Source organism: Coregonus lavaretus (assembly GCF_964263955.1).
Source record: "Coregonus lavaretus genome assembly, chromosome: 39".
NCBI lineage: Eukaryota > Metazoa > Chordata > Actinopteri > Salmoniformes > Salmonidae > Coregonus > Coregonus lavaretus.
In genome coordinates, this window is record NC_140026.1 from 20,288,254 (window position 1) to 20,300,429 (window position 12,176).

At 45.1% G+C, this 12,176-nt stretch overlaps 1 protein-coding gene across 1 annotated transcript in view; it reads right to left on the reverse strand.

The window, feature by feature from the left end:
- LOC311112992 (nuclear factor 1 B-type-like) overlaps nt 1–12,176 on the reverse strand; it is a 69,285-nt gene that overhangs the window by 11,740 nt on the left and 45,369 nt on the right. The window contains exons 3-5 of the mRNA XM_084156116.1: nt 3,579–3,629; nt 1,769–1,837; nt 252–376 (exon numbers count right to left, since the gene is read on the reverse strand). Coding sequence (XP_084012242.1) covers nt 252–376; nt 1,769–1,837; nt 3,579–3,629 — 245 coding nt within the window. The remainder of the gene's footprint in view (nt 1–251; nt 377–1,768; nt 1,838–3,578; nt 3,630–12,176) is intronic.

Genomic DNA, 12,176 nt, shown 5'->3' on the forward strand with positions numbered 1-12,176 from the left:
GTGTGTCTCTACTGTCACTGCCCCTTGATGTTGGAAAAATGTCAATAAACACATATCTTTACTGCTAACGTATTGTCTAGATGTGTGGGTGTTAATAAAGTTGAACTAGAACAAATGGCCAAAATATGAAGTACATGACACTAAACTGAAATCAGTTTTGCACCCCCCTCCTGCATCTCATTCAAAGTTCAGAGGTCAAGGTGTGATGCGGGAGAAGGAGAGTGGGGGTAAGGCAGGGTCCTGCAGTAGACTGACCTGCCAGGGGGGGAGGAGAGGGAGCGATGGAGGCCCACGCTGGAGTTCAGGTCCTGGTAGTACGGCTGACTTGGCATGTCGGCCATGGAGAAGTTCACCCCTGCCCCCTGGGTAATGGGCGCTGAAGAGTAGGGAGAGAAAAATAGGTTACTTCCTGGTCACTGGCCTGCTGATTGGTTGCCTGCTGAAGCTCTGATAGGATTTTGATGTGACCATGAGCATGACCCACAACTTCATTGAAATGATTTCAGTGTACATGATCCCCTCTCACATGACTGAAAATCATTGAACCTTTGCATTCCACCAGCATACTGCAAACTCATGAACTAGGCCAGACCTATCAGCCCTCTGATTGGTCCTTTGCTCAGCTGGATCATTCTCAATTACCTATTGTAATTGGTCAAGCACATATCAATAAATGCATTGAAGTTCACTTTCATGGTGGTTTTATGTGTGATATGCTTTGAGAACCACAGCCCACCACTGTGTGAAAGTATACTTTTTTTCACCCTGTGGTTGACAGCCGCGAGGGAGGGATATTGTTTCAGGGAGGACAGCTGAGTGTTTACCAGGGCACTGTGTAAAAGCTCCTTCCATTCTTGAAGCTGCCGCCCACGAGGGGAGCCCTGTGAGGGCGTTGGGTGGGTTGGTAGATTGGTTTGGACTCGACGAGAGACTGGAGTGTGTGGTTTGGTCTGTTGTGGTCTGAGGTTCACCACTGGCATGAGCTCCAACCACAGCACTGCAGTCTTGGAACTGGCAACCCGCAGCAGCCCTGGCATTGGCTACCCAAGGGGATTCGTGTTTTAATTCACTGCCAACAAGACTCTCTCTATCTCTCTTTTTGGCATAGCATACTGTGCGTAATACCACTTGCTCTGTCTCTCAGCCAAGTCATTTAACCCCATGTGTTAAAGAAAATACAACCCTGACTTCTGAATCTAAACAACGCCAGGCACAAAATAACAATGACGCTAGAACACCTGTTAACGTTTTTTCATCTTCTTTAATTTGAATGTGCATTTCAGAACTGCAAAATCCCAGCACTGACTGAATTTCAATTGGCTTAAAGGTCTACTCTACAATCTGAAAAACAAACAAATCAAAAATGGCAATAAAAAATCACAAAGTGGGGCTTTAAAAAAACATTAAGTAGAAAACATGAGTTGTATGTCAGTGTCAGTGAGTACTTAGTTTACCCTAGGCATGTTAGAGGTCAGGACACAACATCCAATAGGTATGTGATAGAACACAACAGCCCTTGAGCTGTACAGGTAAATCCTGCCTAAGGAGACCATTGTCCTCAGCTAGCTGGGGAGAGAGATTCCTGAAAGAACATCCGTCATCGTCTTTGAGAAGGGCAGGCAAGTCTATACAAACACACACCATCACAAACACACCGGGTTACCTGCTCGACTGGATTTTAAGTTTTTGTACTGTGAAGCTCGCTGTTTTTGAGTCGGCAATGAGGAAAAGGGGTATTGAGGGAGATGGTGATAAAGTATATACTTACTTCTGGACACTCGCACCAGCTCTGAAACACTGAAGACTCCTGATTTGATGAAGCTGTCTTCCAAGTAAACTGCAGAAACAAAAACACAGATACACAATATATCAATACAACATTAAACCCAATGCTTGTGTGTGTAAGTTACATTCATAGTGATTTGAGCTGTTGATAAAGTAATACATAATTTCTTGATTCCCTGCTTACTATACACAGGACGAGCAAAACGTATTGCCCAAATATTATTTTATTAAATAGAGCATCCATCATCTACCCATCACCCATAGCGACACGACCCAACACAGCTCCAGCCTGAATATTGTCAATATTGACAATACTGAAACATGGAGGCTTTGAAGTACAATATGTATGGAGGCCAAGATGTAAGAAAAAAAAACCGATCATGACCCATCAGTCTAGCCTGGTCCCAGATCAGTTTGTGCTGTTTATACGTTTGCCATGCCAATGACAATAGGAGTCTGCAATGCAGCACAAACATAACTGTGACCAGGCTACTGTCAGTCTGTCAGCCATCCAGACAGTTAGACATGTCACTGACACCCAAAACGACTTCGACATTTCATCCTTTGATGTTCTGAGCAGGACCATTGGGTGTGCCAACAACATAGGGGGGAGGCGTGAGTCTAGATTCCGATTGGCAGCTAAATGCACTTTCTTCCTCCTAATGCCTCAATGCAAGCCAGCGGGCGTCCCAGAGAATGACAGGGGAACTGTGCCACTGTAGTGGGAGCAGCTAGGGAGGCCCTCCCAGGGCCTGAGTCATTGGCTCAACGTTGGCTCAATGTAGTGTTTGACTTGGCAGCGAGACGCACACGCAGGGTAGGCAGAACCTGCTCTTGAGGTACGGAGCTAATTACGTTCTCGCTCTAGTTTCATTCCTGGCCCGTGATGACATAGTCCAGGTCAGTCCAGGAGAGCAACAACAGGCTGCCGGAGATGATTTGGAACAGTGGCCATTTTGTTTGGCTAGCTAGCAGACTGGCTACTAGACGTAGCTTAGCTATCCAACCCTTATTGGCAAGGACAAGAACTATGGCCTCAGACATCCAATAGTGTACTACAGAGGAGCACATAGAGTGGTCGAGCCTTCGTGTTTCCCAATCTTTTTTGTCTCTTAGATTCAGACATCGGTTTTGTTTTGGTGTCTATACCAGTGGAGGCTGCTGAGGGGAGGACGGCTCATAATAATGGCCGGAATGGAGTGAATGGAATGGTATCAAATGCATGGTTTTCATGTGTTTGATACCATTCCATTTACTCCATTACACTCCATTCCAGCCATAATTATGAGCCGTCCCCCCCTCAGCAGCCTCCACTATACAGATGTAGGATCTTAATTTGAGCCAGTTTGCTACAGCAGGATAATAATCCGGCAGCTACAGGAAATGTGAATTATTATGTGGATTATAATTAATGGACATTTTTGTAGGGGTTGATACATTTTTCATAAAATCAAGTCTGAAATGTCTAAGTGGAAATTACTAACTTTAGAAGCCTTTTTAAAAAGTTTAAAAAGTTATCCTGCAACAGGGTGATCAAATTAAGATCCTACATCTGTAATTCCATAGAAACCTTAAAATGGGTGTAGTCTGCATAACTGTGCAAGGTCACATCCTGTTTAAAGATAATTATGCCAGTTGAGAGCATACACACAAAGAGTAACTATCATAAACAGATACTGGAATCGTCTACCAGGTGAGACCATATCAAGTACAGAAAGGGGACTGGGAACTATAGAGCTATGATTGACAGGACAGAGGTTGGAGGACCATGACAGTGAGGTTCAGGTACATACCTGGGTTCTTGCCTGGCTCATTGTTACTGGGACTTCCTGACTGCTGTGAGTCTGTAACACAGATAGAGAACCATGCTTAGTATTATAGAACCATCCCACTGGGCACAGATGTCAATTCAACATCTATTCCACGTCATTTCATTGAACCTTAGATCATGAAATACCACTAAAGGTCATCAAAGTTCAACCACCCAGTGTTGCCAAAGCAATACAATAACCCACTACTATAAGGACACGTCAAAATACCCTGAATGTCACAGGTGGCCAAAAATAAACAAGCAAGGTGCTGTTGGACATCAGATTTCATTTCAACCTAGACATAATATCAACTGGAGTCATGGTGATTATATAATGAATACTCCTCAGTTTCCCTAGAATGTGTCTGAGGTTTTTATCGTAATTTTTCTGCAGACGTGTCAGTCCTGACAGACCAAGCCAGATGTGTGATGGTATTTGCTGTTGTTTTTTTTAAAGGAGGAGACAGAGAAAAAGGGGGGTAGGGGGGCGAACAGTCAAAAGCCAGCAGAACAAAATAAGTGCTCAACAGGGGTGGAAAGAAGCAATAAGACAAGGTAAAAAGACAAAAGTGAAGAGTTCTCCTGACCTTCACACACAGACTGGCTGATTCTGGCTGAATTTTTACAGGGCCAGGGTTAGGGAAAACATGGTGTGCCTCGGCCCCGAGAGGAGCATGCACATAGCACACGCAACGGGAGGGGGATACACTCTGAAACACGTCAGGAATTCTCCCCATAAGGTAGCCTAGCTTCGCCTCCAAGCGCTTCCTCTGATTGATGATGTTACCTTACAGCACCTTTGGGAGGAGGATTAGCTGGGGTAACTGGCATTCCTCAGCCGCCGCCATGCTCGTTAGTCACCACCAACCACCAGAGGCCATTTTCGCGGCTCAACCGTCACGCAACACTAACAGATATTCAAACGATGCCCACAAGAGCCTGGCTTTTAACGTAAACACTTGACCATATCATATACAATAAGCAATAGAAAGTAGCTCCAAAGAGCTTACTTAATTTCACATAAAAACTAGCACAGTAGGCTTTGTATGGAAGAGCGGGTGTGTAGTGTAGTGAGGAACTAGTCCAGGCATATCAGAGAGGGACAACACCAACAACATCAACACTAGTTCATATCATTTAAGTTGAAAATTAGATCCAAAGAGCTTACTTCAATTTCACATAAACACTCGTTCCTGACAACACTATACACCCGCTCTTCCATACAAAGCCTACTTTAGCATCGGCCTATCGGAGTAGGGCGACATCGCCATCACCGTCACCCAAATATCAACAACATATGAGAAAGGAAGAGAGGAGGACCACTCCCCCCCTTCCTTCCTTCCCTCCTTTCCCTCCCTCTACCAGCCCCGATGCAACCAACCATCCAGGGAAAAAGCAGCACACGAGGCGGTAAAAGTACAACACTGAATGGCCAGGCTGTGTTTGACTTGAGTTCCATAATGATTTACCACAGCCGCCCCCACGTGATCCTCCTGTGCTCCATGTATGAGCAATGCACAATAAGAACCACTTGGTTGTGATATGATCTACGCCTTTAACGCGGAGAAGTGAGAACAAGAGGCGGGAGACGGTGAACTCAGATATCCTCGTCTTGTTACAACATTCCTTTTCCTGCTGCTGAGACTTCCCTCTCTCATAAGCTTAATTTCAGAGGTAAAGGAGGATGGAGAGAGAGAGAGAGAGAGAGAGAGAGAGAGAGAGAGAGAGAGAAGGATAAAAAAAATGGGAAGAAAAAACGTATTTATGAACATTAAATAAAACTGCAATAACAGAATGTTCTTGGCTGCGGCTCAACACTGACACAATAGGGAGGGAACAACACCACCATACGTTAAGCGAAAAAATCTCCCTTTATGTTTAACCCTGAACAGTCACAACTTTGAGTTCTCTCTACAGGATACAGAGGACACAAGGGAAGTCTGATGTCAATAGCTTATTCTCTTTTAGGTGCAACTTATTTTTCAAGTATGGTGTCTGAGCTGGCTAGTTTGTTAGCTTGTCTCTTTTGTTAGCTTGTAATACATATTTTATCTGAAACTAAAGGACTTTCTGGATGGAAATTCACATGATTTCAGCAAAAACAGTATGGTGCTATTGACTTCTCAGGCACATCATGCGGGCACATTTGTCATTTGACTGACACACCATAAGAATACTGTATAACGAGATAGAATTCTATGTTACACGCCACGGTCGGGGGCTTTTGTGCCAATGGTTTGTGTGGAACCACGTCCATACAGTAAATGATTGCAGGGAGATCCTCCTCCTTTCTTCCTCCCTGGCACCTCCCACCCTCATGCCACTTTCAGACCCATCCATCAGTCTAGTTACAACAGTCAACTATTGCCCTCTCCCAGGAGAGAAAGAAAGAGAGAGACAGAGGGACAGGGGAGGAGGGAGAGAGAGGAGAGAAAGTAGGAGGGCGCGACAGAGAGAGAGAAAGAGCGACAGAGAAACAGAGAAACAGACAGAGAGAGAGAGAGAGAGAGAGAGAGAGAGAGAGAGAGAGAGAGAGAGAGAGAGAGAGAGAGAGAGAGAGAGAGAGAGGTGTGGAGCTGTTTCGTCTAACATGGAACAGACCATTGTGAGAGAGAGGAGGTGTGTTGCTGGTTTGTCTAACATGGAACAGACCATTGTGAGAGAGAGAGGAGGTGGGGAGCTGGTTCGTCTAACATGGAACAGACCATTGTGAGAGAGAGAGGAGGTGGGGAGCTGGTTCATCTAACATGGAACAGAACATTGTGAGAGAACAGGTGGGGAGCTGGTTCACCTAACATGGAACACACCATTGTGAGTGAACAGGCAGCCTTGACAAAAGACCAGATGGTCGTGGCAATTAAAGAACCCAGGCAGCAGAAGCAGCATCTTCTCTTTGCTGCCGTACAGTACTGCAGGCCTACAGAGAGGAGCCACCTGGACGAGTTGGGGTGGGATCCAGGCATATGGCATCTTCTGTCAACTCATCTCAGAGGTTTGAGGGAGCTCCATACATCTGAGAGCTGGAAAACACCTGACATCTCACATACATTTCACTCTTGACCTGTAGCTAGGGAGGTGTAGGAGATTGTTATGGGGGGTTTGATGTTAAGTTCAAGTTCAAATTCAAATTACAGTTCAAGTTCAAGTTCAAGTGTGTTGATAGCCACATAGAAGCAGTCGATCAGGCCAGGGTTGAAAATAATATTCTTATATATTTTTTGTTTTTGTTTTTGTTGCAATTAGTCTGCAATTAGTCATGCAAATTGAAATCCATGGACTTGACAAAGGAACTGTCATTAATAATAAAATCAACATATGAACACATTTAAAAGGTACAATTCCAAAGAACCACTATTCTAACTAGAAAAACATAAAGTGTTCTACAGTGCCTTCAGAAATGATTCATACCCCTTGACTTATTCCACATTTTGTTGTGATACAGCCTGAATTCAAAAATTATTATATATTTTGTTTTTCCCCAACCATCTATACACAATACCCCCATAATGACAAGGTGAAAACATGTTTTTATAAATGTTTGCAAATGTATTATAAATTAAATACAGAACTAATCCATTCACATAAGTATCTCAATTTAATCGATTTTAAATTCAGGCTGTAAATGTAAGTCGCATTCAATAAATAAACTGTCTGAGGCAGAAATGAAAAGAGAGGTGAAGACTTCCCGCTACAGAAAATATCTCCTATCTGCATCCAAAGATGCAATCCAAGACCAATCCAATCGTCTTCAAATAAGCGGCAGTAACCCGTAAATAAACAGTGTGGTCTCGGTCTGCGAGGTAGAGCTCTGGCTCTGCCCTGAGAGTTTGGCAAGGCCCGGATCACAACGCAATATACCAGAGACACACAGCCACACTCCAAAAACAACGTTTCTTGGCACCTCTCTGTCGCTGCCACTTGTTTAACAAACAAACTGGGCCCGCAAAGGGGGAGGAGGAAAAAAAAGCTAAACAGAGGATTTGAGAATCTTGGCTGTGATTTGAGTGAGGAGGACTGAGGAGTGACACGTTGGGATTGTGGGGAGTATTGAGTTTGTTTCGTACCTTATGTGTAATTCAACGTGGATTCTTTGCTATTGTGAAGGCTTATTCTCTCTCTCTCTCTCTCTCTCTCTCTCTCTCTCTCTCTCTCTCTCTCTCTCTCTCTCTCTCTCTCTCTCTCTCTCTCTCTGTCTCTCTCTCTATAAATATATATATATATATATATACAGTGGGGAGAACAAGTATTTGATACACTGCCGATTTTGCAGGTTTTCCTACTTACAAAGCATGTAGAGGGCTGTAATTTTTATCATAGGTACACTTCAACTGTGAGAGACGGAATCTAAAACAAAAATCCAGAAAATCACATTGTATGATTTTTAAGTAATTCATTTGCATTTTATTGCATGACATAAGTATTCGATACATCAGAAAAGCAGAACTTAATATTTGGTACAGAAACCTTTGTTTGCAATTACAGAGATCCTACGTTTCCTGTAGGTCTTGACCAGGTTTGCACACACTGCAGCAGGGATTTTGGCCCACTCCTCCATACAGACCTTCTCCAGATCCTTCAGGTTTCGGGGCTGTCGCTGGGCAATACGGACTTTCAGCTCCCTCCAAAGATTTTCTATTGGGTTCAGGTCTGGAGACTGGCTAGGCCACTCCAGGACCTTGAGATGCTTCTTACGGAGCCACTCCTTAGTTGCCCTGGCTGTGTATTTTGGGTCGTTGTCATGCTGGAAGACCCAGCCACGACCTATCTTCAATACTCTTACTGAGGGAAGGAGGTTGTTGGCCAAGATCTCGCGATACATGGCCCCATCCATCCTCCCCTCAATACGGTGCAGTCGTCCTGTCCCCTTTGCAGAAAAGCATCCCCAAAGAATTATGTTTCCACCTCCATGCTTCACGGTTGGGATGGTGTTCTTGGGGTGTACTCATCCTTCTTCTTCCTCCAAACACGGCGAGTGGAGTTTAGACCAAAAAGCTCTATTTTTGTCTCATCAGACCACATTACCTTCTCCCATTCCTCCTCTGGATCATCCAGATGGTCATTGGCAAACTTCAGACGGGCCTGGACATGCGCTGGCTTGAGCAGGGGGACCATGCGTGCGCTGCAGGATTTTAATCCATGACGGCGTAGTGTGTTACTAATGGTTTTCTTTGAGACTGTGGTCCCAGCTCTCTTCAGGTCATTGACCAGGTCCTGCCGTGTAGTTCTGGGCTGATCCCTCACCTTCCTCATGATCATTGATGCCCCACGAGGTGAGATCTTGCATGGAGCCCCAGACCGAGGGTGATTGACCGTCATCTTGAACAGTTGTTGCCTTCTCACCAAGCTGCTTGCCTATTGTCCTGTAGCCCATCCCAGCCTAGTGCAGGTTTACAATTTTATCCCTGATGTCCTCCCCCCCCTGACACAGCTCTCTGGTCTTGGCCATTGTGGAGAGGTTGGAGTCTGATTGAGTGTGTGGACAGGTGTCTTTTATACAGGTAACGAGTTCAAACAGGTGCAGTTAATACAGGTAATGAGTGGAGAACAGGAGGGCTTCTTAAAGAAAAACTAACAGGTCTGTGAGAGCCGGAATTCTTACTGGTTGGTAGGTGATCAAATACTTATGTCATGCAATAAAATGAAAATTAATTACTTAAAAATCATAAAATGTGATTTTCTGATAAAAATTACAGACCTCTACATGCTTTGTAAGTAGGAAAACCTGCAAAATCGGCAGTGTATCAAATACTTGTTCTCCCCAATGTATATATATATATATATATATATATATATATATATATATATATATATCTCTAAGCCCTAATGCATCACTTGCCTGGATTTTATAAACACTCTCCTTTTTCTAGTTTGGCATGATACCCATACCTTTCCCGAAAAACCCTCAGTTCACCCCCACCATCACCAACCCCTTAACCCCACTGTGTATATTAAACCAGTCACATACTTTTACAAACTCACTCGTTGCAGTACACACCATCCCACATACACACTCTCACATACACACACGCGCCGCAGATGCATACCGCCGTCGACATTTCAGGGAGGGAAGAGAGAAGCCGTCTGGCAGCCATTTTAGATTGCTGCACCCGGGGTCTGTGCACATGTATAGCTGTGGCTGCCAGAAGCATGGGTCCCGAGCCAAGATGCATCTCAGTGGCCGAGAGAGGGAGGGAGGGAGGGAAAGAGAGAGAAGAGAGAGAAGAGAGAGAAGAGAGAGAAGACAGAGAAGAGAGAGAGGAGAAGAAAAAAAAGAGACGTAGAAATATCTCCTAATTACGGCACTGCTAGGCCCATAATGTTTCAACAATACAGCTGTGTGTAGTGTAAATATTTGACATGGCCACACTTTCCGTCCCTCTTCTGCACCAGTTTGGCTGAGGAGCAAGCCGTTAGAGGGGTAGGCAAGCTGTCCATCTGTCTGTCTGTCTATCCTGGTGCACATATCCATGGTGTGTGTGTGTGTGTGTGTGTGTGTGTGTGTGTGTGTGTGTGTGTGTGTGTGTGTGTGTGTGTGTGTGTGTGTGCAGGCTTTGTCCTGTGTCCTCCTCTGCTCCTGGTTTTTATCCTTAACGGCCATGATGACCTCATCGTTGCGGGCCCGGTTCCAACACCGGCTGATCCTAGCTTTCTCTCAAATGTTGCTCTAGCACTGCGTTCTACAGCTACACTACATGGCCAAAGGACGTGGACACCTGCTCGTCGAACATCTCATTCCAAAATCATGGGCATTTATATGGAGTTGGTCCTCCCTTTGCTGATATAACAGCCTCCACTCTTCTGGGAAGGCTTTCCATTTGATGTTGGAACATTGCTGTGGGACTTGCTTCCATTCAGCCACGAGCATTAGTGAGGTTGGGCACTGATGTTGGGCGATTAGGCCTGGCTCGCAGTCGGCGTTCCAATTCATCCCAAAGGTGTTCGATGGGGTTGAGGTTAGGGCTCTGTGCAGGCCAGTCAATTTCTTCCACACCGATCTCGACAAACCATTTCTGTATGGACCTCGCTTTGTGCATGGGGACATTGTCATACTGAAACAGAAAAGGGCCTTCCCCAAACTGTTGCCACAAAGTTGGAAGCACAGAATCGTCTAGAATGTCATTGTATGCTGTAGCGTTAAGATTTCCCTTCACTGGAACTAAGGGGCCTAGTCGAACCATGAAAAACAGCCCCAGACCATTATTCCTCCTCCACCAAACTTTACAGTTGGCACTATGCATTGGGGAAGGTAGCGTTCTCCTGGCATCCGCCAAACCCAGATTTGTCCGTCGGACTGCCAGATGGTGAAGTGTGATTCATCACTCCAGAGAACGCGTTTCCACTACTACAGAGTGCAGTGGCGGCGAGCTTTACTCCACTCCTGCCGACGCTTGGCATTGAGCACTGTGATTTTAGGCTTGTGTGCGGCTGCTCAGCCATAGAAACCCATTTCATGAAGTTCCTTACGAACAGTTATTGTGCTGATGTTGCTTCCAGAGGCAGTTTGGAACTGGGTAGTGAGTGTTGCAACCAAGGACAGAAGATTTGTACGCGTTATGCATTTCAGCACTCGGCGGTCCCGTTCTGTGAGCTTGTAAAGGGGGTGAATCCTTTCCTCTACACTTCTAAATCTTCGTCTACATCTGACCTGTTATCTCTCAATCCTCCACCCTTTTCTTGTTTCTTTGACGCACTTTCTTTCCCTTCTTTCTCTCTTCTTAGTGGCCCTCTATTTCCCTCTCACTCTCTCTGTCGCGCTCTCTCCCTCTCTTTCTCGCCTCTTCTCTCCCTCCCTCCCTTGTTTTGTTGACTAAACAAAGTGGCCTTTATCGGAGAGAGCCGCAACCCAAACAAGCCAAACAAAAGATAGGGCAAGGAAATCTGCCCAGAGGAGGGAGGATCTTATCATGCCAGGGAGGCCATTGTGTGTGTGTGTGTGTGTGTGTGTGTGTGTGTGTGTGCCAGTCTGCACAATGGCAGTCTCATGCCCTGGCATCTAATGCACTAACGTATCATAACGGTCTTTGAAGGCCGACACCTGCCAAGAGAACGATATCGAGGAAAGAAGACGAGGAAGCCATGCTAAGTTTGGCGGCCATTTTGAGAACTCATCCTTTGCCAATACCTAGAGAGCATGGGTGATAAACCAAGCCCATACAAACACACAAATACAGACCCAGAAAACAGCAGTAAATGTGTTAAGAAATGTATAACTCTTTCTGTGTGTGCAGAATGGATATGAAGACAGCAAGCATTCTTCTAGGAATGCCCCCCCCCCCCCCCACCCACCCATATAAGGCATTTGAGCAACTCAAACGCTAACTAGCATATCAACGACAAATAAAGTTTTCTATCATGTTAATTAGATTCAGCTACATTTGCTTTAGATCGACTGCAGACATGATACAAAAAGCCTGTCTAGGAACACATTTAAGGCTTGTGGGAGTGTTAGGGGGAGGTGGGGAGAGACAAGGAGGGTAAAGTTGAAAAGACTGAAGGAACAATGACATTTTGCCTTCTTTTTATTCAACGGAGAGACACCACAGACTTGTTTGAAAGGCACACACATACACGCACACACCCA